Source organism: Zosterops lateralis, assembly GCF_965231275.1.
Source record: "Zosterops lateralis genome assembly, chromosome: 16".
Lineage (NCBI taxonomy): Eukaryota > Metazoa > Chordata > Aves > Passeriformes > Zosteropidae > Zosterops > Zosterops lateralis.
This window is the reverse complement of record NC_139776.1, coordinates 6,245,320-6,271,301: the sequence shown is the minus strand read 5'-3', so window position 1 is coordinate 6,271,301 and position 25,982 is coordinate 6,245,320. Positions and strand designations below refer to the sequence as shown.

At 47.7% G+C, this 25,982-nt stretch overlaps 1 protein-coding gene across 1 annotated transcript; it reads right to left on the bottom strand.

The window, feature by feature from the left end:
- Positions 1-1,187: 1,187 nt before the first annotated feature.
- On the bottom strand, positions 1,188-18,248 carry LOC310916023 (DEP domain-containing mTOR-interacting protein-like). Its single transcript, XM_083873262.1, has 10 exons — positions 18,216-18,248; positions 17,667-18,049; positions 10,711-10,889; positions 7,628-7,751; positions 6,266-6,444; positions 5,493-5,678; positions 4,996-5,136; positions 4,634-4,704; positions 2,913-3,017; positions 1,188-1,466 (listed from the first exon to the last, which is right to left on the bottom strand). The coding sequence occupies exons 1-10, from the start codon at positions 18,231-18,233 to the stop codon at positions 1,341-1,343; spliced, it is 1,512 nt and encodes a 503-aa protein (XP_083729388.1). The 5' UTR covers positions 18,234-18,248; the 3' UTR covers positions 1,188-1,340.
- Between the last annotated feature and the right edge of the window lie 7,734 nt (positions 18,249-25,982).

Sequence of the window (25,982 nt, the reverse complement as noted above, 5' to 3'; positions counted from 1 at the left end):
ATGGTCTGGTTCCACTTAGGGGCTGGAAGGACCCCAATTATCAATGCAAACATCTTGCCTGGACCCTGTTCCAGGAATTCTGTGCTCCAAGTAATCCCATTACCTCAGCACCAGCACTGGGGGAGCAGATATCCCTTTATACCAACAGAAAAAAAGGCAGCCAGCAGTACAGCAATACCTGATACACAGCTGACACCAAATTCTCCAAGAAAGTCAACCCCATTTTAACACCAATGAAAATTACTATTTTTGGCCTTTTGGGGGGTTTATTTAAGGCTTGGTTTGTGGCCAAAGGAGCTGCACTGAGGACCCTGCCCTAAGCAGGAGTGCTGGCAATCATCCTGTCTGTGCACAGCACGGCAGGCTAATCACAAACAGGATGCTCTGTGAGCTGGAAAGAAGGAAACCTCCCTAGTTTCCTGTTCTTACCTGTTTTTCTATATTTAGTTCACTTTCAGGATAGTTTGCAAGGAATATTTTGCACTGGCTGCAAATACAGCTCTCCTGCAAGCAGCAGGGGACAGGGGGCTGGATTTTGGTGGTTTTCACTAATTTTTGTTCCTTCCCAGAACCAGATTCAGACTAGGACACATTTCCTTTTGGGCACTCTCTGGTTTTGGTGCCTCCTTTACCCACTGCTCCTCCCTAGGTTGGCAGCAGCCTGTGCTGTTGGGGATCTCTGCCTGCCCCCTTGCTGAGGTAAAGCTGATTAATGAAATGAAGCATTATTAAGGGGTGGGGGCACAAAAAGCACAATCATGGAAGTGTCACCTTTTCAAGACACAGCTGGGAACAGTGACCAGCCCTGGCTGTGAGCGTGGCTAAGCTGGGAGAGGAGCAGGAGCCTTAGACTTTACAAGGAATACACATTCCTGTACTCACTTCCTCATTTTCTTGACAGAGCCGGTGGCACAGCTTATGGGGCCATCTGGAGAATACATTGTGTTCTCAGCAGAGTGCACAGACAGCTCAGGGCAGCTCAGACAGACTCGCTTGGTATAAACTTCTTGCTGCTTACCAGCTTTGCCACCTGCCTCACAGCCTGGCTGGTGAAGGGCTTGCTTAAGGTGGGGTTCATTAACTCCTGAATTCTCACACTGGCACTAAAAAGGAGCTGCAAGAGCTTAGACACTCTAAGAGCAGGTAGAGACAAATATTTCAAGAGCAGAAAAAAAAAAAATCCAGGATTTATCCATTAGAATGTATTTATTTGGAAATACATCAAAATGCCTGGGTAACACATCACAGTGAATGGTCGAGCTTGGTCCCTCCCCACAGTCCATCCGTGCCAAGTGGAGAGTCCTGCCTTTCCCAACAGCAGTGGGATGAGGCTCCTTGGCTCATTCAATGGCTTCCATGACTTCCATCACCAGAGTCCGTGGTCCTGTCATGATGAGGCTGCTGATGGTCTGGTAGTCCAGATGCAGAACATACACCCCATTCACTGAGAAAACAAACTGGCACACCTGCACGAGAGGAGGGACAGGTGACTGATGCTGTTTTACACCACAACGACACAGACTCTGAACTGCAGAAGGCTGAAAATGACTCTTATTTTTGGGATGTGTCTCCCTTTTATACTATTCTGCACAGACCAATTTGATTGGTGAAACAAAGACAAACCTCTTCACTCACATTGGTCAGACCAGAGGGACATCAAGAAGAAGTCCCTCCTAGGAAAAGGAATGAAAACATAGTACAGTTACAAAAACACTCCTCTTGTTTACAGAAAATTCCCTGGGAAAAAAATTTCAGAAAACCAAAACATCTCAGGCACAAAACCAGGGCTACAGGTTACCTCCAGTGCCACAGCACCTCCTGCCTGGGATTAGCTGGAACCGGGGCTGTGATGCAAATAACTTGTGTTAAAATCCTGGAAACCCTCAAGAATCACCACCCCGTGGCTACATCAATAATCACAGTGCTGCAATCACTGTGTCATAAAAACAGGACCAAAGGGATTTAGGCTGTGAGCTAACAGAGGAAAAAAAGACTCGTTTATGAGCAGTGGCTCATTTCACAGATGGAAATGAAGCACAATATTAACATCCAGCAATTTGGTAGCAAATGAGATTAGGTAAGGAGAAATTAACTGGGCTCTTGAGTAAATGAAACAAATTCATCCATCCCCTTCCAATCGTGCCTGAAGCAAACAAGGAGTCACACTCTGCCTCTGAAGAATCACATTATTTCAAATATTCATGTGATTCTAGATTTATATCAGCTTTTAGAAATTACTCCCCTGCTGCTGGGGTTTCTGTAGGGAAGTGGGAAACTCTACACTTCATTCATGCCTAGGACTTCACACTAAACTCACATGCCCGGGCCTAGAGTGAGTTTCAAGCTGTAAGTTCATTTCTCCTGAGCTGGAAATATTAGAAGTTACCTGATGACTCAAATCAAGGTATCAATTTAATAATATTATGGTTTTTTGTACATGGAAAACAGCTCCATGCAGAAGTCCATTGCTAATAGCAGGGTACAAAATGCTCAGGAATGGAGGATTTCAGGAACTGTGAGAGCAGGTGACTAAGGACAAAGCTCTGCTCCTTCTCTGCCACACTGGGGTTATAAAAAGTCCCTGGAACTGACCTGGGAATTCTTTGCTTGGTTTTTAGTAGCACAGTTTTGACAGTTCCAAGGCCTGGCACAGGGATGGTTTGCTTTTGAGAGTTTTTTGAGTTTTAGCTGCCCACAGCCCTTGGAAAAGGCAAATCCTCCACTCTGCCACCACACACAGGGCACCCTGGCTGCAGAGATGAATTCTTCCCTCCATCTCTCCCAGAGCTCCATGTGTCTGATCCCCAGGGCAGGAGGTGGGAATATCATGGAGGATGCGTTCAGCCCAAAAAGCTCAAAGAGGACACAAATCCTGTCTCCTGTTCAGCCTCCATGAGTAGGGAGGGCAGTACCTTCATCCCTGCAGCAGCAGCAGGTCCTCCTGGGTCCACTGCCTGGATGTGGCAAGGTCTTCCTCCTCGAACCACAAACCCCCAGCCCACTGCATCCCCCACAATCTACAAGGAAAACAAAAGGGGGTTAAAAATCAAGGAATGGGCTGGGGAGAGGAGATGCAACAATTCCCAGAGAGACAGAGAGCTCATGATCCCAACCTGCTCTGGGCAGGAGGGAAAGGGCCTTGCACCAAGTGGGGTGCAGAACTGATTAACTGCTCCCTGTAAAGCTGCTTTCTGATTAATTCCCTGTCAGCCTGTGCAGGAAAGAGAATCACAGGCAGCATCAAGCAGAAGTGCAAGGCATGCACCATGAGCATGCTGGAGAACATTCCCAGGGCATGCACATGGGGCCTTTTCCTTGGCACAGCAGAGAATTTCCTGGGTGCAAGAGGCTGCTCTTGCCCTGCCCCACGCTGATGTCAGCCTGCCAGAGCAGTCTGCTGTGACTCTGCGGCCCTCTGAAGTGACCAAAAGAGAAAAGGAATTCCCAAGGGACTTTGCACATTGCCCACATAAATAAATAACAGCAACTGCAGAGCTAAGCAGGAGGAAATGAGCCATGAAAGGCCCAGGCTGGCAGAGTTGAAGGGCAGGGCAAGAGCATTCAGGAGGAGAATGAACAGCATGGCCTCAGATGAGCCATGCTAATCACCAGCTTCATTTTTCTTCCTCCTTCCCACCACTTTCTACAGCACACTTAATTTGGGAACCTCATCCACATTTCCTGGTGCCAACCCAGCATGGCCAGGCAGCCCTCACACTTCCTAAACTGCTCTCTGTGAGATTGCCCCTTTCAGGGGTGGGCAATGAAGGGATAGACACAAAATTAACCAAGTGCAACAGGATCCCCAGGGCAGGAGCTGTCTTGTAGCATTTCCACCCAACACCCACCAGCTCTGACTTGACCAGTCCTACAGCTTTAGAAATAATTTTAAAAGCAAAAGCCCCAAACTCAGGTTGTCTGCAGCATCCTGGAGATTTGTCCATGTAAAAAGGTTATCACAAGTAAGGTAGTACTGGCCCTTGGATGTTCCCCCATCCAGTGTAGCTCCATCAGCTGCTGATGGATCAAATCAATACCCTTGATCTGCTGAGGGACCTGAAAGATGCATAAAGCTGTGTGACAGAGGGTGAGTGTCACAGACCCAAGTGTGACAAGACTTGCTCATTCTACAGTTTGCATGGAGATGGATAGAACAGAAATCACAGGATATTGGAATGGGCTGGATTGGAAAGGACCTTAAAGATCACCTTGTTCCACCCCCCTGCCATGAGCAGCGACACCTTCCACTATCCCAGGTTGCTCCAAGCCCTGTCCAACCACTTGGACATTCCAGGGGTGGGGCAGCCACAGCTTCTCTGGGCACCCTGTGCCAGGGACTGACCAATGGCAAAAAGATCTCCAAAAGGTAAGTATTTTTCTGGCCAGATTTTTTTTTTTTCCCCTGATCTACCTCATGGATATACATTAAGCTCTCAGAGGGGCTGAGCACATTTCCACCCACAAGAATATGTGAAGACCCTAGAGGGTCACCAAAAAAAAAAGCCACAATGATGGGACATGCAGTCAAGGTTTTAGCATAGAGAGGTCAGAGCAGCCAACAGAAAACCACCAGAGAGCAGGCAGGGAGCTGGATACTGCTGGACTAGCAATGCCATTCCCAATGGTCACTCACAGTCAGCGTTTTCTTGACATAGGGGGCCCCCGGGGACAGCAGCTCTTCGTTGGTGACGGGTCTCTTTAACACTAGAACAGAAGGTGTCAGATTCTATCAGAATCAAGGGGTTTATATGGTAAAGTGCATAACAAGGCAGCCTGAGGATTACCCTGGGCTGGAAAACAGATGTTAGAACCACAGCTCCTGCACACAGGAACCTCTACGTTCATCTCAGCCCTTTTCCAGACACACACACAACTTTTCACATCAGGATGCAGAGGTGAGGCTGAGGGGTTTGATGGGTTTGGAGCTGGGCTTGAGCCCGTGCCCTGAAGGAATAGATGTGTCCCATATAACAAGAGGCAATGCAGAACCCAGACCTGATTTGGGGTTGCACTCAGCCACAGGAGGGAAGACCAGCGTAGGGGGAGCACTGAAGTAGGCGTTGGAGTTTCCAGAGAGGGAAGTGATGCTGCTCCTTCGAACTGCTGAGACAACTTTGATCTCCTTGTTGGTCTGGACTGAAAGAGGCAAATAAAATTTTTTCAATTAAAAAAACAGAGCAGTTTAAAAATAACAATTTCCCTCCAAGCCTGACCTACACTTGAAAGGTATGTGTGCACTGAAGAAGGCATTTGAGCTTAGAGTAAAACCAGCTTCCAAGAAAGATCAAGAGCTGCTCTGATGCTCAGTTATTTTCCTGGGGCAGGGGGCTGTGCTAGAGACTGTCACTGCATTGTGACATCCACCACAGCCCAGTGGGATGGGTGTTCACTCCATGGGATGCCCAGAGGAACCTCTCAGACTCTGCTGGAGCGACACCCTGATCCCTGGGATACTCTGGTGATGCAATCCCTGCTTTCACACCCACGGTTACCAGAGAGGAAGCTGGTGTTGCCCGGGTCTGGGTTGAGCTTGCGAAGGCAGAAGGGGCTGTCAGGGCTCTCGGACAGGGCACGGGAGGAGTTCTCATTGAGTAACTCTGTGAGCCGCCGCCGCCGCCGAAAGTTGATCCAGAAGTGGTAGAGGATGTCACTGTCAAAGAAGTGATGCCGATTGGAGACTAGGAGAGAACAGGGCAGGAGGGAGAGGCTGAGGGGGTGGAAAAATAGATTAAAAATATCCTGAGGGACCCTCAAAAATTGCTTTCAATGCCCCTGTGCTCTGCTGCAGCTTTTCTGCCTGTCTGGGGATGCTGCCTGCAGGGTCACCCCCCAAGAGGTGCCATCTCCCAGGGGTGTCACAGCCCTCCACCTGCCCCTGTCCCAAGACACTCAGAGGACTCCCTGCCTTCTGAATTGGAAGTTTAATTATAGCAGATGGATATGATCTCCAGCCAAGAGGAGTTAACATTACATCCTCACGTCCCAGCCCTCCAAGCCCAGGAGTGCAGCCTGTCCCTGTGGCCGGTGGCTTTGAAGAACTGAAGAGCAAGAGCTCACATTTCATCTCAAAGCCTTTGTGGATGGTAAAAGATTGCTCCAGTTTCAAAGGTCACCAGCTCCAAACATAGAACTAAAAGGCTCCATTGCCATCTCCAAGTGGGCACTTGACCAGCACTTGTTGCATGGCATGAATGGGGATTTGTTCCTCTCACGGCCACACTCATCCCTCACTTCCCATCCCGGCTCCAGCCAGAGCCTGGCTCACCATGCTGAATGATCCCGTGCTCCAGCAGTGCCCGTCCCAGCTCCACTGCTTCCTGCCTGTTCTCCACTTCTCCCTCCTGGATGAGCCAGTCGATCATCTCAGAGCCCAGGAAAGTCCTCTGGTACTTCACCGAGTTCTCCTCCCTCACCTTCAGGATTGACTCTTCCACGCTCACCAGCCTGGCACAGAGGTGGGACAAGGCTCCCGTGATGCCAAACATCCCTGCCAATCCCACGGGAACTGAAGCAAGGCTGAGGGAAGCAGGCAAAGCAGTGCAGGCAGAACATTCCTGCCAGGGACAGCAGGAAGGGAGGGAGGAACACGGAGCTGCAGTCGGGCACCTTTGTACATCTTCATCACAGTGAGGCAGCAGCTCCAGCAAAACCAGTTGGGCTGTGAGCTCAGCTAAAGATCACAGGGAAAGCCAAGCAAGCAGCTGAGCGTGGGTAACACACGGCAGACAGTCCAAAGGCAAGGATAAGGTGGGTTTCAGTCAGCAGGTGCTCCGCTGGCAGCGTGTGAGAGCTAAATCCAGTGTCTCCACGAGAGGGTGCAGCCGGCCCAGCCATCACACTGCCTGGATGCTCTCCCCATCCCACGGGCACTGCTGCGGATCAAGAGCAAAGTACAAGGGATGCACATCTGGCACGGGGGCAGGGACACACCCCAAACCACCACCCGGATGGAGGATTCTCCTTCAGGGCCAGTTTGTGACCCGCATTGCCAGAGTGGGAGGATGTGCAGCTGTGAAGAGGCTGTTAAAGGAAACAGGTCCACAGAGTGGGCTGGGGTTAAACTCTGGAAAGATGGCTTGGATTTAGAACCAGAAACAATCAACACAAAGAAAACGAAACACTTGGAGGTGGAAGGCGTTTTCTCTACTCTCTGGGAATAACCTTTCCCATTAGAAATTTTGCAAATAGGCTGAGCAAGGGGCAGGGACCCAGGCCCATGAGGGTCCTGAAAAACCCATACCCTGCTGACTTTGGTGGGACATAAGTCCTAATATAGCTCACACGAGAAGGCTGGAAGAGTGCTGGGAATGGGCACTGGATGTGCTCATCCCAGGAGCGCTCACACTGCACCTCCCTGTACCACATCCCAGATCCTGCATGTGGGCTGGAGCCCTTGGGAGCATCCATGAGTTCACAGTAAAACTGTCCCATCCCCTGCAGGACTCTGGTTGTTCTGCAGCTGTGACAGGGCTGAGGCAGCAGCATTTCCCAGTGGGACAGCAGGGAGGGCAGAGAAGGAAAAGCAGAGCCAGCAGGAGCTGTGGCTCCCAACTGCAGGGCACCAGCAACCAGCACAGGCAGCAGGGCACAGCCCCAGTGCCCCAAAGCCAGGGGAGGAGTCACATACTTCTCATAGAGGCTCTGCCCTCGCATGAACACCTTGACGTCCTTGCTGAGGGGGAAGGTCCCGTCATCCTTGCGGAAGCGGTAGAGCAGTTTGGCATCCTTGTAATCCGAGTGCTCGTCACAGACTGGAGGAACACAGGGCAGGGATGTCAGGCCCTGATGGACACACAGGGCCCATGCACAGCAGGGTGCTGTCTGCAGGCTAAAAGCTGTGAGGGCTTCGTGCCATGTCCTGTGTCCTGTGTCCTGTGCCCCCCATCCCATGGAACACTCAGCATCTGAGCCCTCAGTCCCCAAAAATTACCTGCTCATGAGTGCCTGAAGCTCATGGTGATAGGAGAGGTCAGTCCCAATGTACAGACCTTGGCAAAGCTGGAGTTGGGGTGTGCATTTTATTCCAGATACTAAAATATTATTCATTGAAAAATACAGGCCTTTCTTCTTCATTTAAGTATTGATGTTTTGATTTAGACTAAAAGAGGATGAACAGAATTGCCTCAATCAACTTTTTTTAAAAAGCTACAGCAACATGTAAGCAGACTTGGAGGACAGAGGAAAAAAAAAAGCCACACTGTACTCAAACCTCCATAAAATCACTTCTGTCTTCCAGAAATACTCACAAGCTAAAAAATGGCACAAACTCTTCCACATCATTTTGTGCCGACCTTGCCCAATTCCTTTGCATGGCAAACTGACCTCAAGAGAAAATTTCCTTCAGAGCCAGGTGCAATACAACTGGAATAATTAAATCTGTATGAAAAGCCTCAGATTCATCTTGGGGATGGGCACACAGTCTGTAAGTGCACACTTTTATAGTTCATGTCACCTTTAGCAGGTAAATATTTGGGATACAGTTGTGAGATAAAGCTGCCTGAAACAGTCTCCTAAACTACAAGTATAAATAAACCCCCAAAAACCTAGAATAAAGACAAACCAGCCCCAAAATCTTAGTTCAGCTCTTAAAAGTCAGCCTGCCTTCAGGTCCACCCATCTGAAGCAAGAAGAAGAAATTCAAGTAATAAAAAAACCCCAAACAACGAATATCAGAATAAAGAATATGCCTGGAAAATAAAGAAAATTAGTTAAAGGGGAAAAGAAAAAACACAAATGTTTCCTCACTAAAGTAACATCATCCACTAGAGTGAAATTCAAGAGGTTCAAGATACTTCTTGTGAAAATTTTAACACTTTTTCATCCATCTGAGTAGACCAGCAAAACCACATTCCCCTTCACGTGAGCAGCAAAATGCCAAAACTTGTCAGATTATCTCGGGTTCATCATTCCTGCAGAGCAGCTGTCTCAGATGCAATCAGGGCTCTGAAGCCTGTGACTCACCGAGCACGAGGGCAGGATGAGAGGGTTGTTTTAACAGTGAAAGTTTGCAGCCTCATAATTCCAAGGAGCAGCTATTCCAAAGCCACTGCAACCAGGAATAGAACGAAAAATCCTAGAGGACTGTGCCCATAGAAAACCAAAGCGGTTTTCCTATTTAAAGACCAATTTCAATGTGTTTCCAGCGTGTAATAGAACCAAAGCTCAAAGCACAGTAGACAATTAAGAGGCAGCATGATGATTTTCATGAGATAATTATCTGGATGCCAGGGGAGAAGAGGGCAAACAGTTCAGCCAGACAATTGCCAAGCACCCAGTGCTGTGCTGCATTAGCTGGCAGCCCTCTTTCCACAGCACTAACAAAATTAATGGACACAAGGCAAGTTGGAAAGTCAACTTCTGTGTCCTGCCAGGAATTGTCACAGGAGCAGGAGGGACTTGTCCTAATAAGCAATCAAAACAGTGCTGGTACCCAGCACTGCACAGGTTTAATTAACTAATGGATTTATTTGAAACTGTCAGCTGGAGAGATGGAAAAATAATCAGGTGTAAGTGTTAATGGTTAACTGAGAATTCCCTGCTTCAGCTTTTTGTGATAAAGCCCAGCAGCAGTTTATTTTTATTCAAGGCAGTTTAATGTAAACCCTCAGCAAGTAGCAGATGGCAACAGGGAGTGTTTGCATTGCAGTGGTCAAAGGCAGCTATATTTGGACCCCAGAGAAACAGGCGGAGGAGAGGGTTTGGTTTGGTGTGGTCATCTGCTTCTGTCTCCTCAGCTACATCCTTGTGTGACAAAGCAGCTCCAGGCTGCCACAGCTCCTGTCCCCAAGCCCTGCGAGCAGGAGAGCTTGGCCACAGCCCTTCCCACAGATGGCAGAGGTGTCCCAGGGCTCTTTAACAAATCTGGGGCTCTTGTCTGGGCCTGGAAACCACATGGACAGAAATTGCTTTTTGCCCATCTGAAGCACAACCGTTTTTCTGCTGTTATATCAGGACCAAGGGCTGGACCTTGCTCTGCAGCACAGAGCTCAGTATGTGACCTGAGTTAATTCAAAACTCCTGAAAGTTCCAAAGAAAATTTTTAAAAGAAAAAAAACTTAAAACTGCTAAGAAATGGGCTTGAGCATCAAGCTGCTCTTTCTCTATGCTTCCTTTTTAATTTCCTTCCTTTTTAATTTTATTTTTAATTATGTTCCACAGACAAGCCTTTGCATTGGCAGCACACACTTAAATCCTAAGGGAAGCAGGATTCCTCCAGCTCCAAGTTCACAAGTGCCAGATTAAATTTCCCTCAGAGTGATGTGGACTCCACAGCCCTGTTTGTCCCATCATGGGCAAACTAAGGAACACTGGGGTCTTATGGTAAGAAAAGGAATATTCCTACAGATGTGAAGCACATGCTGTAATTCAGCCTCCATTTCTGTGCAACACAAACGTGAGCCAGACCAGCTGCTGTACAAACATCCACCTGCCTGGCTGCAGGAATACAGTCAGCTTGCTTTCAAAGAGGAGCCACTTTAGATGTCATTCCACCAGTGCACAGCCCAAGCCCCTTCTCTGCTGGGCAAAAGCAGCACAGAAGCAACACAACTCCACACAGATCCAGCCCCATCCAACCTCTCCCAGCTGCTCCAGGAGCCTTCCCCCGTGGCAGGGTGGCACACAGGGACCTGGCCACGCTCCTGCCTGCTGGGCTGAGGGTCACAGGGGGTGAGCAGGCACACAGCCCTGCCCTGGGGGTGGCACACACACCGTGGTGGATGATGTAATGATCCATCAGCTTCTGCATGAGGCGGATGCCGGTCTCGCGGTCGGGCGCTTCCTTGTGGTCGATGAGCCAGTCCGTGAGCTCCTTGGCCACGAAGCAGTTGGGGTATGTCCTCAGGTGGTACCTCCTGTCCTTGATCAGCTTCCCATCGTGGAGACGAAGCCTGGGGGGGAAAGGCACAGCTGGGATCTCAGGGCAGTTTGGGTCTGATGGCCCAGAGCTGTCCAGCCTGCAGAGAGCACCCTGGATGTGCTGGGACTGGGGCCAAGCAGGTACTGATCAGTTCAACCAAACCCCTTGGCACTGCCTGACTGCAGCAGTCAATCCCAACTCCTCTCCACCATCCCCTTTTCTCCTCCTGATGCCTCAAGTTCTCTCCTCCTGATACCTTAAGTTCTCTCCTCCTGATGCCTTAAGTTTTAGCTTTCATGTTTTTCAGATTCTGTGCTGCCCAGGGGTGCAGTTCTGAGCCTCATATTCAGTGTCAGTCAGCTCTTCACAGAGCAGGGAGACAAAACAAATTCTTTTCCTGCTGAAGACCAAGGACAACTTTCAGGCCCAGAAGCACAAACAACAGTGGACTGAAGAGAGAACAAGAAGGATGGGACCTCACAACCTGAAGTTGTAATTGGATAATTAAATCCCAATATGCAAATGGACCAAAACTTATAAAAATGCAAGACTTCGTGACCAGTCAGCCGTTTTGTGACCATTCTTAGTCCACCCTGGGTGTAGCCCTGGGTCAGGCTCTTGTCCTGCCCAAGGTGTATCCTAAAGGCCTTTCAACAATTATCTACTTTATTCTCTAGCTCTGTCTAGTCTCTGTTTCAGGTCAGCCTTCCTAAAGCATCACTCCTGCCACAACTCAGGTTGCCTGAGCAGATGTAGTGTGACCACACGTGTCTTTTCATTCTAAACAAGCCTCTAAAACCCATGGCAGACAACCAAAGGGGGTGAAGAGGGGACAAAACTCAGAAAAAAACTAGTAGTACCTGTTTTTTATTATCTTGGCATGATTCTATGTCTATTTCTCATTCCGCATGGCCATGAAAGCAGGAATAAAGCTGCCCCCAGGACAGAGCCTTGTTCATAACTCCAGGTGGGAGCAGTAACAGGAGCCCTCCTTTCTTCTGTCCAAACAAAGAGTGCCACTACTCTTTGGATCCCAGCACTCCCTAATCCATGCACCCCCTAACCCACAGCAGCAGTGCACAACAGTCCTGACGTTCTCTGATTCCAGCTGGGATTGACTGGGACAATTTGCCCAAACAACAACCCTCCTATCCTGACAACCCTGATGATATATGGGGGAAGGTAACTCAGGTGAGCAAGGATTTGACTTTCAAAAGGACCTTAACGACTGAGTGAGCCACAAGGCACAGAGCTCCTCTGTGCTCCAGCCAAAGCCAGCCCACTTTGGCAGGAGACCTGTCCAGGGGCCAAACTTTTGCCCTGTAGCCATGACTGTTCCCAAAACACCAGTGCTGGAAAATGCCCGGTGTGTGCAGCAGGCTCTGAGGGGAGATATTAATTAAACATCTCTGTAACTACAGGATGGTTTTCATTTCAAATTATTCATCGCAATTCCCAGTTTTGCCCCGGGCCAGTGAGTTTTACTAAGGCATTAAACACTGCACCCTTTTGTTATTTCATGCCTCAAGTTCTTTTGTTATTTTTGGGAAAGTTTTGCCTATTGGACAACACTCCTAGGTATCTCACAAGAAGTTTAAATACTCAAAAAAATACCCTAAAAATACCTTAAAAAACTATCAACTAATAATGGATTATCCTCTATTGTAGGATTTATATATACTAAGTTCCTAGAAGTTTTACCATAAAGGTTTTGTTAGAGGAATAATTAGTAATTGATTTGTTGCAATTAATGCCGGGAAGTTGACAGGAGTTTTCAGACCTTCCTGCTAATCAAAATACTCAGCTAAAGATTCATGCAGAACCAGCTCCTGGCCTTGCCTTGCACAGACCTCTCTCACATCCTGAGGTCTGTATCCAGCATTTCAGTCTTTACCTAGAAGGCTGAATCCCTCATGTGACCAGGACTTGTTCTGCAGATGGATCTTATCCAGAAAGAACAGTCCATAGATAGCTGCCTTGCTATTTTTAGAGTTTTTTGTCTTTTTTCTTCCTTTATTTCATGGTCCACTGTCAAAATGCAACCAGACACAGTCAGCAAAGGCTGCAAACAGAGGCTCCCCACCTATGGGGAAAGACACGGCCAATATTTATGTTTTCTCTCCTTCACAATCAGCAGGTGGGAAGGCACTTTAGAGGAATGTTTGGTAAAGATAAGAAATGTTCCACGAGTGCTTTATCGCCATCAAGAGTCTACAGGCGTCTATAAAGAATATATATAAATATATATTTACACTCACACACACCCTCTATACATACAATAATACATAGACCATAATCACACAAGGCCTGAATAGAAACTGGTTAAGAGAACACTATTGCCCCTATTTGATCCCCTTTATTTCATCATGTTTCAGAATACAGAAAAAAATGCACAGATTTTGAAGGAGTTGAATAAAATTTAAAAAAATAAATAAATTAGGGAACAATGCTGCTAAGGCCAAAGATTCAAAAATTTTAAAATACACTTATTCTGAAAATATTTGCTTGGGAGCAATTACCAGGACGGGAATTAAGTGTTATTTCAACACTTCTGGAGCAGCATCTTGGACCTTTAAGGGCTGTTTTGAGGCTGTGGTAAGTTTTCTCTCTGTCCTGCAGGCTCAGGGCAGAGGAAGAGGCTCGGCTCAAGTGTCCTTGTGGACTTTTCACTTTTCTCTTGTTTACTGTTTCCTGTCAACCCTGAAGAGACAAATTTTGTCCTTCAGCACAGGATGTAACAGCTCTTGTGTGACGTTACAAAAACAGAGCTGGTGAAACCATGAGCGGGTTCTAATCAAGCTTCCAGATAATAATAATAATAAAAAAGGAAATATATAATAATATGTAATATTATGAGTTTTCTAGATGGCAAAATCCACCCTGTGGAAACATTACTTCTTTAAAAGGATTAAAAAAAAAAAAAAAAAAAAAAAAAAAAAGGTAAGGTCAGGATAAAACACTTGCTGGAACATGAGAACGGGCTCTTATGAAACACTCCTGGCTTGGCAGGCAGAGCTCCCACGTGCGTTTGCTTCGGGTAGGTTGTGTTGGGTAAGCAAATTGTTTCTTTGTCAAGGTCACTACAAAGCCATCATTATTCATCCTGGGTAACCTTATTGAAAGGGACATCCAAACAGAAGAGGAATAAACTCTCCCTCACCTCCCATGTAAACAGACCTTGAGCATCTCAAATGGCAAGGTGGATCTTTCAAGGATATTAATTGCAGTTCGCATTCCCACAGCAGCTCAGTACAAATGAGCGGCCTTGGAAAAGATGCACCATCCTAAAGATCTTTTCTGTTCCTATCTTCACAGGAACAAACAAACAAAAAAAAACCAAAAAAACCCCAAAACAAACAAAACAAAACAAAAAAAAAAACCCAAACCAAACTAAACCAAACCAAACCAAACAAAAACAAAAAACAAAAAACAAAAAAAAAAAAAAAAAAAAAAAAAAAACCACACCAAAAAATTAAAAAAAAACCTCCACCAAAACAACAAACAACTAAGTGCTCACTAGAAGGCAGCAGCAGACACAGGAGCATTTCTGCAAAGCAGCTGCTGCTGGAGAGGCACATTCAGGTAAATGAGCTGCTGCAAACACACTCAGCAAACCCCAATTTGTGTCACCCCCAGTCTGAAAAACTTTACATCTAGGGACAATGGGAGGGCTTTGCACCCCTGTGACAACCCAAAGTGGTACTGAGATGTTTTATATTTAAATTTAGGTATAGGAAGACTTAAATCTAGAAAAGAAATCCCAGCAAGCACAAGTCTACTTTCCAGTCCTCCCTTTCACCAGCACTAGAAATTTAATAATTAGCTTTATAAGGTCATTCTAAAGTTTCATCTTTGAATAACATTCACTGCTAGATCAAGCATGCATGATTCCATGATTCCTCAAGGAAGTCATGCTCACCACAAGAGATCCAAGTCCAACAGAAAACCACCAAACCTCCTGCAGACAAATGGCTTTTGGGCAAGAATACAAATTTTGGCATGTTCAGCCACACACCTTTAGTGAGCCAAATTTCCAGAGCCCCAAAGCACGAGCACTTTATTTAACAGCATTGCAGTTTGAGTATCCAAATGGAACACTGGTCAGCTCTGAAAGTTTTGTGTAGTGGCAGAAATTGCAATTTTATTCTTCATAGGGAAAAAAAAAGCTTCCTTCTCCTCTCACTTTTTCTGTGCAAGACATAAATTTTCTGGGTATATTTCATGTTTAGGAGTGATTAATGCAGTTTAACAGAGCTATTAGAGCACAGCTGCTTCTCCTGACCATGGGAATACCCAGACAAGAGAGCACCAGGGCTTGTCCATACTTGAGGAACTCCGATTACAGCAGGGTGTGAATGCAAAGCGAGGAAGCTGTTCCAGAACCTCTCTGTGCAGATAAGCCATTTGTTGCAATTAGAAGTGACTAATTGGGCCTCTCTTAGAGAATGCCACCCAGGAACACACAACACCCAGTAAAACTGATGTGATTTTCATGCAAGTCTGTATGTCTGACACAGGAGGACTGACAGCAGACATGAGCAACGAGCCCGAGCCAGCAGCTCTGTCAGACTCAAGGCCAAAACACCAGTGAAAATTTTATTTTTGTCTTTCTAGCGGAGAGACACTCAAAATATAAAATTCTTTTTTCCCTCCCCTCTGGACCAGACAGCTGTTGAAGCAGAGGGGCTGTGGCAGACAGGCAAACCCAAACCACACTGGCCAATCTCCCCCTGATTCCTCCAGGATCCGCTTCATTCCCGGCCATCCTCACAGAACATTCCTCCAGCCCTCGCTTGTGCAGCTGCTCCGGGCTGGGAAACTCACCCTGACACTGAACAGACTCACCCCTCTGGCCAAACCAAACTCTGAGGGATTTTGCAAACTTGCTGGGAAGCCAAAGAACTGTAAAGATGGAGCAAAGGTTTGTTTGATTTAATGTAATAGTGGGGAGGCAGGGCAGGAAGCGGGGAGCAGGGAAAAACAAATGTTTGATGTTTCATGTGGATACAGCAGCGTTATTTGCTGGTGGAGTTTACTGAGTCAGGGCAGCTGCAAGGCTCCTTTCCATGCCTCTGTATTCCACATCTGGGGAAAAGCAGGGGAGGACAACGTGGACATTTAGCCCTGTCCATCTGCTGGTGTCTGACACATCACCCAGCCTCTCTGCCTCAGTTTCCCCATTGCTCTCCACTGGCTATCCAGGTCCCAGCAAGATGCACACCACTAACTCCTTACCTGCCAGGCTGTGAGATCCCCAAAACACAAGAGAGAAATTCAAACTCTGTGTGTTCTGCCTCACTCCATTCTCCTTCCAGCCAGAGGTCCAGTGGAAGGAGCAGCCCAGCTCCAGGCTGGTCTCCATCTCCTCATCCTCCTCCCCAGGTCTGACACCAGCAGCTCCTTCCCATCCTTCTGCACTGGGAACAGCCTCCTGCCCAGACCAAAGCAGAAGGACACAACTGCAGTGTGCCCAGCCCCAGGGCACACAGCAGGACCCTCCTCTCCCTCACTGTGAACTCTCAGATTTTAGGACCTCCCTAAACCAGGAAACTTCAAGGCACTGCATCTATGGGAAAAAAAAAAAAAAAAAAAAAGGATGTCCCCAAAACTTTGGGGTTTCTATCCAACTTCAGCCCAGTGTACAGTGTACTGGAAGAGTTCTATTCACAAAAAAATTTACTGTATTCCCTTCTCATGCTTACAGCCACAATCACCAAATGGTCCAGGGTCTGATCTGCTCCTGTCCTGCAACAGGTATGGGGAAGTCACGTCACCTCTCACATACAGAACACAGTTTTAACACATAGCTTGATTATTTTGTTTTCTCTTTGAATATCTGACCCCTTCCTCTGGCCCAGCCTATGGGGCTCAACTTAAACCTCAGTCACTCCAGATGAGTAAAATACTGGAAATATAAATATGAATAAACCTGCTCTGTGCCTTGGCTGTATCTTCAAGATGGGCCCCCAACCCTTAGCTGGAAGTTATCAATCCTTGATACAGTACAAATAATAAAGCTAAAGCTAATAGTGCTCACTGAGAATGGACAACATACCTACATCAGGTTAATTTTAGGGATCTGATGAGAGCACACTCAGGCTCTGGACTATTTACATTATCAAGGATATATTTCCTTTTTCCACCCACATTTCAAAACAAACCAGAATGGCTCCAGATACCGACAAGTAAACCCTGCTCCAGAGCTAGGAAAGGCCACAGTCAGATGCTTTGGAAGCAAGGAGGGAGTTCTGACCCCAGATACACAAGGAACACGATTTCTCAGCCACACATTGCACAGGAGAATGGATTTCTGTCTTCATAAGAAGAAAACCCTCACAAGCTGCTGAAGAACTGGGACTGCAAACCAAAAGAGACTTTCAGGAAAGGGAAGATGCAGTTCAGGCACATGGTGCCCTTCCAAGTCACCCTGAAAGTCTGAGCATCCCCAGAAATGCTGCTGTCCTCATCCAGCCAGGGATCAGGGACCTCCTGGGGGCTGCTCAGGGCCACCACATCACTCTCTGTGCTTTGGGAAAGGTGGAAAGGGACAAAAAACCCTGTTGCCATCTAAACTCACCCGTCAGTCCCCTGTACCTGGGGGTGAAGGGTGGGAGACGCCAGAGAGGAGCAGCAGGACAAGGCAAGACAGAAAATGACCTGGTCCAGCACCCTTTGGTGGGTGCAGAAAGGATCAGAGGAACTGGAGAGGGGACACCAGCACCTGGGGGAAAGAGCCTGCTCAAGGATAAAGCCTTGAGGCCTCTGCTAACGGGACCCAGCCCTGCAGCAGGACCCCGGGAGCTCCTACCTGAGCTGCTCTCCAGCAATCATCACCTCGGCCCTGTAGTGGTGCTCCGTGGCTTTCTTCTTGACTCCGCTGCCGAGGCTCTCCATGCCGGGCGGGCGCTGCTCCCCATGGATGGGGAGGAGGAGGAGGATGCTGCTGCTGCTCCCCGCGGCCCCGCCGCTGGCACGGCGCAGGTAAAGGCGGCCCGGACTTGCTGACTGCGGCTCCACGCCTCTCCTTCCCCCCGGGAGGCTCCGGAGGAGGAGCCTGCTGCAATCCCAGCCCGGCTCTGCCCGCTGCTCCCCCGCTGCCTCCGCCTGGGAGCCGGGAAGGTGGAGGGATGCTCCCAAGGCGGGCTGTGACAGTGTCCCCTCTGCCCTGCAGGCTGCGGGCACACACGGGCCCTAAGAGGGACAAAGAGTTCCTTCCTTAGGCTGAAAACTATCGGCGATTGACCCTGATCAGAATCTGATTTTACTCAGGTTTTCTCAGAACTTATATACCATTTCAGTCAGGTTAATAATTTCTACTACAATAATTAGGTTAAAAGATCATACACACAACTAATACATTTTTCAACATCTTCATCGTAGGGGGTTGATTGATTCTTCTTCCTTAAGCAGGTTTCTAATCCCATCTTCTCATAAGCTCAAAATTCTGTTTGTCCTCACCAAGGCATCCCAGTCACCAGACTAGATGTGCTGATTAATTCTGTCTCACTCTCGTGAATCCCCACAGAAACTTTCCTGCAGGGGTTCAAGATGTGCCATTGCCCAAAGCAAGCCCTGTTGTGCCTGGTTCCCACCTTCTTCCCTGCCTTTCCCCAGGTCGGGATGCCCCAACACCAGCCAGCACTTGCTGAAAGGGGGCTCGGAGCAGCCTGAGCCCTCCCTCTGTGCAGGGGCCACCGGGGAGGTGGGATGGAGCAGCACAGGCTGTGAATGGCAGGATTGGCACTGGTGAGTCTGGGAGCTCTGCTGGTGCCAAGCTGACTCTGATGGCACCTCTAAAATCTGCCTCCAGGCACCTGCCTCAGCCACCACTCATCATTCCCATTATTAGAGGAACTTTCTGCAAGGCCTGAAAGGGATGGTGAGCAGCAAAGCAAAAGGCAGAGGAACTGGGATGTGGAGAGGGTTAATTACATCCATCACTACTGTCAGATCCCTGTGCAGTCATACTTCCACCAGTTAAATCAGCAGTGAAAAATACTGCCTGGCACAGGAGACCAAACCTCAGAAACACAAAAGAAACCTACTGAAAACGAGTGTGGAGAAGATGGGTGTGAGGGCAGGGAAGGAAATTTTATCAGCTAAAGAGGTTCTGCTCCAATTTAAAGTCTAATAAAGCATCAATAAACTAAACACTGTCTTTAATTAGCTTCTCTGTAGCAGTAATTCATCAGCAGGCAGGCAGTGAGTTCATCAGCACAGACTTCCAGGCTTCCATTCCTCCATCCCATAAATGCTGCTAAATCCAACCACTTGGGCTGGGGATTTGGGAAGTGCAGCATGGGCTGGCCAGGGCCAGAAGGAACAGGACACTGGGGGTAAAGGCCCCACTGTAGCTAGAGGCAGGCTGGTTTTCCTCTGGCTCTCTGCCGCTGGAGGAGCAGCAGAGGGGACAAAGCGGGGCTGGACAAACCTCGGTGCTGCCATCCAAGGCAAACAGCCGGGGAGCAGCAGGACGGGCTGTGCCAACAAGGCTCCCTCTCTCCGGGCTCTCTAGAGCAGCTCCTGCCATGGGCCGCTCTTGGGAAGGCAGAACAGGCTCCCCTTGTGCTCCTGGAGCTGCCCAGGGCTGTCCGTGCCAAAGGGACTCTGAGTCCCCTCCTGCAGCATCCTTCACTCCTAATGTGAGCACAGTCGGGACAGCTCCCCAAACCTGCCCATCCCACTGCTCACTGTGCTGCTTCAGCTGTGGAGACACCGCTGCTGTTTTAATCATTGGATAATAACTGTCTTCAGTCATTGGAGAATAACTATCTTCCAAAAAAACCAAAAAGCAAACAAACAAACCCCCATAAAACGCACACACACAAAACAAACAAACAAAAAACACCCCCAAAAGCTCCAAACAAACAAACAAAAAAAAACCCACCAAAAAAACCAAAACAAATAAACCCCAAAATACTCAGCTCTAATCCTGAGGGTGTTTTACAGTAACAAGGTAAAGGATTTCAGCTCTTGCCAGCTTCTTCCGTGAAAAACACAGGAGGAAAAGAGTTTATTTGTCCCATAAATAACCTTGAAAAATGTGCCCTCTAAATTAGACTCATGTTTCTACTTAAGACACACACAAAAAAGGAAGAGAAGCTACTGAAAATATATTATCTCCCCATCTTAAGCCTGGGGAAGAGTCAAGGGAGCAGAGTTAGGGCACAGCAGCCAGGGATATTCAGGGCTGCCGAGGATGGAGCTGTGCTTGGAAAGCTGCCTGTGAGGATGATGGGCAGGGAGATGGACTAAAACTTCTCCTGAGAGGACAGAGCAGCACTGTAAACCTGCAGCCGTTATAGAGGAGGTGATTGGAGTGGCTGTTTTCCCTACAAGGACCAGGGCCAAGCTCATGAAATGAGTCAGCAGCCTCAAGACAAACTCCTTAAGAGAAGGGTTTTCCCCCTTTAGCTGCATAAAATTAAATTGTGCAGATTATTAATACTGAATGTTAAACCTCAAAATCTAAATTTTTTAAAAAAGAAGGAATTGGGTAAACTCGTGCAGGACAGGTCTTGGTATTGAACATGGAAATCCAGGTGATTACTTCTGTTTTCAGTGATGGAAGCTGCAAGAATAAATTAGTGGAGAGTTCACTCACAATTTCTTCTCCTCTTTCCCTGATTTCTGCTACTGGTCCACACCAGAGCAAGGATCCAGGCCTGGAAAAACTTCTGCTCTCCATCAGCTCAGCACTCTGAATGTCACAACCTCAGGGCTTTTTACACTGACATTTAGTGGGGAAAGCATCTCACCAATTCAGGAGGAAAGGGATGTTAAACCAACGCCCCGTTCTCACAGCACCCAGCTCGTGTTTAACCTCAGCAGTGTCCTTTGCAGGTCTGAGCTTTCCCCCAAAGCATTTTGTTCCCTTTTTTGAAGGGAATATGGGGAATTTACCCAGCAAGCTGCTGCTAACTCCATCCTGGAGGTGACAGAATTTCAAGGTTGGGAAAAACAATCCCTAAATATGTCTCCCTCACTCCCCATCCATGCAGGGATTAATTAGATTGAATTAATTATCAGCTCAATCTACAGATGAAAAGTTATTTCCACAGCATGGCTTCAGAGTCAATCCACAATGAATGTGCAGAGTCCCCTCACCTAGGTCTCCTCTCCAGAGGAACTGCAGTGTCTGAATTTTCTCTTTCAATAGATTAGGAAATAGTTTGACTCATTAGAACAGCTAGAGACACCTCTGGGTACAGCCAAATATCTTTATTTTCAGCTCCTAACTTTGTTACATCAAATAGAAGGTTCAGCACACTTTGATTTTTTTGCTTCCTTCTTTTTCCCCTGGCAGGGCTGAGGAAAAGACAGGAAGAAATCAGATGAGTTTGTTTTGAAAAGATGTAAAAAGATAAAAACAGTGTTTGTAAATCTTGCCGGGAGTGAGCACAGAGGACCCTGGGAGCTGCCACAGCTGTCCTTGTACTTAAGAGTTTGCCTTAGTCCTTTACCTAAATTTTGTCCTCTCTGTGGCAATTCAGGCTCTGCATTTCAAGCAGAGAGCTGGAGAAATCTCCTGTGCAGGGGAGCAGAGGGTGGCAAGAGACAGATTCAGATTTTTCCTGCTCTGAGCTGGCACATCTGATGCCAGCAGGCTGCAGATGGCAGCCAGCCAGCACTGCTCACTCCACACACCAAATTTGATTAAACTTAAGAAAAAAAAAAAAAATCACTGCCAAAATGAACACAATAAAATCCCTGATTTGCAGGGCTGGTGTTTCCTCTGCTGACACGGGGCTGTCCTTGCCAGAGAGCATTCCCCTGGGGGTAAATCCCTGTGCCCAGCGAGGTGTGCTCACCTGGGCTGCAGCCCGGACAGCTGGGCTGGCACCAGAGTGCCCAGCATTGTTTGGGAGCCAGGCCCTGCCTGCTGCTCTGGGAAAAGCTGTTTTTATCCTGCAGTAAAGGTCACACCCTCGAGGCTATTTGTGTTTAATTCATTGGTGTCAGTGACACAGCAAACACTGGAGGCCACCCAGCATCAACCCCTCTGTTTGGAACAGCACATCAGCAATTGTGGGGGATCTTGCACGGAGATCCTTCATCCACAGCAGCCAGGGAATGGTCCTGTAGCCATTGAAGGCAGCCTGGAGGTTGCTGTGCACCAGGGAAGGACATTGCACTCTGGAGAATCCTCCACTCCTGGGCTGGAAGCTGGGAGGGGACAGCAGTGTTCTCAGAGCCCCAGGAAAGTGGGAAGATTTATTTCCATCTAGTGGCAGAAAACGAGCACGTTATTCAGCAATTTCTTATTACCCAGTTATAAATCCGAGCTGGAGCTCTCCTGTCATTGAGTGTCCTTCATTTTGTTCCAACAAAAAAATAGGGATGTTTCAGCAATATGTTGTATATTTCCACAGAAAAGAGAGGCTGCTAACACCAAGCAATCAAATGCAAGCCAAAATAATTAGGTCGTCTTCAAAGGAACAAATAGGGGGATCTTTGTTGCCTTTAAAGTTGTAAACAAACACAGTTCAGTTCTAGTTCTCCAGAACTACAAGGAATAGAACTTTATCTTGGAAAAAAAACCCCAAAACAAACCAAAAAAACCCCACTGAAGAAGTAAATTCTCTTATGATTGGCATTGCTTCAGGACCTGCAGCTTTAATGAAAACACCACCAAGTACTCACCTTCTTTATGAACTAATAAAAGTTTTCATCAGGGCAAAAAAAGAAAACCAACAAAGAACAAATGACAACAAAAGAAATGCTCTTACACAACAAGACACGGAACCTTCCTCACCTCCACTTCCCCATTCCTCAACATCAGAAGAAACATTTGGAACAGTCAATAGTCCTTAACTTTTACCTCCCATACCAGTGTGTGGGTGTGAGACTTCAAAGCAGGGCAGAGGAGTTTAATTCCCCCAGTTCCCCCTCAGGGGGAGGCTCTTCAGGGTGTTTTTTAAAGATCAATCAAGTGTTGCAGATCATGGGGACAGGGACACAGAGAATTCCTTCTCCCTGCTCTGGGACATCTGTAAGAGGCACCTCTGTTGCCCCAGCTCCACAGAAACCTCTCAGGATCAAGGATCTTGGGGGTCTTTTCCAGTCCAAATGATTCTGTGATTTAGGGAGAAGCAGAGCAGCACTCAGAGCTCCCCAGCATGGTCTGGACACCCTGACTCGGGTCAGGACCAAATCTAGACCCACATTTCTTTCAGAGAAGGAATGCTCAGGCTTCAGGGGTGGGAAAGTCTCCAGTCTCCTGCTGTGATGGGAATGTGCTAATTGTGGTACAATTAGTTTGGACTGAACACAGCCAAAGGAACCACTCCTGGCAGGGGAAGTGTAATCCTGTCATGATCCATTAAAAAGAGCTGTTGGCTATTGCCAACCTGTATGGGGAGCAGTGAGAGAGCCCTGTCCTGGCTCTGCAACACCAGTCTGCTCTTCCTCCTCATAAAAAAAGAGCTCTTCCACTGGTTGAACAGCAAGGGTCAGGATAACAGGGCTAACATAAAGCCTATTTGGTGTTTGTTACAGCCCAAGCTTTAAGCAGCCTCCATCCAGCCTGGTGCACTCCGGCAGAGAGATGGGAGAGCTGCAATCCCAAGGCAGTAAATAAAATCAAAGGAGTACCAGTGTGTGGTTGGAGGACAGGAATTTTCCCTGTGTTGGCTTTAATGCAGCATTAAAGTCCCAGGCAGAGGACAGGATGGGGCTGTGGATAAGCAGATCCATGAGCAGGAACACATTTCCAACCCTGCATCCAGCTACTCAAACCTCACCTGAGGTTCCTTCAAAGCTATCCATGCCCAGTGGCACAATCCCCTCTAGAGGAAGGAAGGTGAAGTGACAAGTGAACGTCTGCAAGTGAAGGTCTGCCATCTCCTCTGAAAGGAGCATCTTCACAGAATCATGAAATGACTTTGGGGTGGAAAGGACTTTAAGGTCATTGAGTTCCAACCCCTGCTCCATGAGCAGGGACACCTTCACTAGATCAGCATCATCTGTGCGAGCTGGTGTTGTCCCAGTCCTTCCTCAAGCCCAATGCAAGAGAGGGTTTGGGTGGCCTTTAGCAGATGGCAAAAGCCCTTCACAACCACCATCAAAGAGAGAACAGGCATTTAACAGATGTGGGAGTGGGGAGTCTGTTCTGCAGAGGTTTAATTTGACCAGCTGGGATCTCATCAGCAGCCTAGATTACACAAGGAGTACTTATTCTGCTTCTCTGATATGGTTTGTGTTCCCTCCCAAGGTCTGGGACCAGCTTAGAGACACACCTTGGTGTGGGTAAGAAGTTTAAGAGAGTTGCAGCAGCCTCAGCTTCAGATTCTATCTCTTCTATCCAGTCCTGCAGTAACACTGGGCAGCTTCATTGGTGAAGCCCCATCTGGGCAGAATAGATTTGTAATTCAAGTCCAGTGCACTGAGCTGCTCCCCAAACGTGACAGCTGATGGCTGGAGTCAATAGGCAATTTGTGAACACAGAATTAAAATAGCAATTCCCTCTTGAATGGTATCAACCTTCAACGCAACAACAACACACAGAAAAGGTTCTGTAAGGAAGAAAATTTCTAGTTTGACCTTGATCACAACAGCCTTTATATAAGCTGGCACATCAATTTACATATATTAACCATCCATGTCAGCAGAGTAGGGAAAAAATGTGTATACAAGGGATTTTTGCCCTGGGTAGTAAAACACCATCCCATTGAAGGCAAGATGAGCAATCCAGTGCAGAGCTGCTGATACCAAGCAGCAGCACTTCTCAATCAGAAGTGGTGAATTTTTTTTTTTTTTTTTTTTTTTTTTTTTTTTTTTTTTTTTAATAAAAGACACACTCCAGCCTTTCCTGGCAGAAGCTGATTTATCTATTGTAAAATACACCAGCCTCAGCAATGCTGAGCAGCCTCTCCCAGGGAGCACACTTTGGCAGTCTTAGAGGGAAAGACAAGAACTGGTTTCCAAAGCGTGCAGAGCTGATAGCACTGGATTTTCCTGCCTGAGCAGCGGTCACAATCCTGGTGAGGTACAACATGACTGTTCTTGGCAGTCCTTGCAGCCAGCCCTGCCAGAGACAATCTCTCCCACTCATTCTCAGCAACTGCAAGAACAAGGAGGCTTCTCCTAGGAGATCTTCTCAAGTGTTTCTTTTATCTCTTCTGTTTTTAGCCAATTTAAATGTTGCCATCAGGGCAGCGTTGGTGAAATTCAGATTGGAGGCAAAGCAGCATTTGAGGATAAAAAACCAGGGCGGTTTCATCTCACCTAAAGCAAACGTCAGTGCCTTGCTCAGAGGAGGAGCTGACCTTTCTTTTCCTGCCTTCCTGAGGAGATGCAGCTTCTTGCTGACAGAGCACAAATGGCTGGAGCTGACACAGCCAGGCAGCCTCTCTTGGCCTCCTGCAAATCAGTGACTGAACAGCCAAGGCATGATCACACTGCAGGTCTGTCAGGGCTTCAGGGTTTACAGCTTCCCAACAGTACAATGCAGCTCCATCTTGTTTTCCGCATGGGATTTTCAGTTTTAACCCCTTGGCTACATCCTAAAAACCTCTGCCAAAGCAGTGGGGAGGTGCAGAGCCTCAGGGGGGGTCCCTGGATACTGGGCTGAGCCTGTGGAGTTTGGGGGAGTGATGGTGAAGTTCCTGAGCCCAAAGCCTACTGCAGATGGCTCCTGTGGAGAAACCTTCTGGAGCAGGTGGAGAGCACGAGGAGGGAAACCAGGACACATCCCCAGTGCCTGCCTGCACATTTCAGAGGGCACCAGTGTCTGTTAAGTGAGTGAGCTGTGAAGGCCAGAGTCGCCTTCTGAGCCTGCATCTGCCTTGGAGGGCACTCACAGAGCTCAGTAATGGCAGGAAGCTCCAGCTGGACTTGCTGCTGGTACTGGGATCAGAGCACAGAGTGGGACATGGCAATGCAGCAATGCACCTGTCCTCCCTCAAGTCCAAGACTTGGGTCTTCCGGTCTAGACTCCACTTTTTCTATCTGCCTTTGCTCAGTCTGAAATTCAGTATTCACATCACTGTTTCCATGGTGTTTTGTTTTTAGGTTGTTAACTCTGGATGTTGTCAAGAATAAAGGGCCCAAATCCTCTCGCCAGAACCAGCATGTCCTGTTTATGTCCAGTAATCCCATGTGAGAACTTTGCACCCCGTACAGC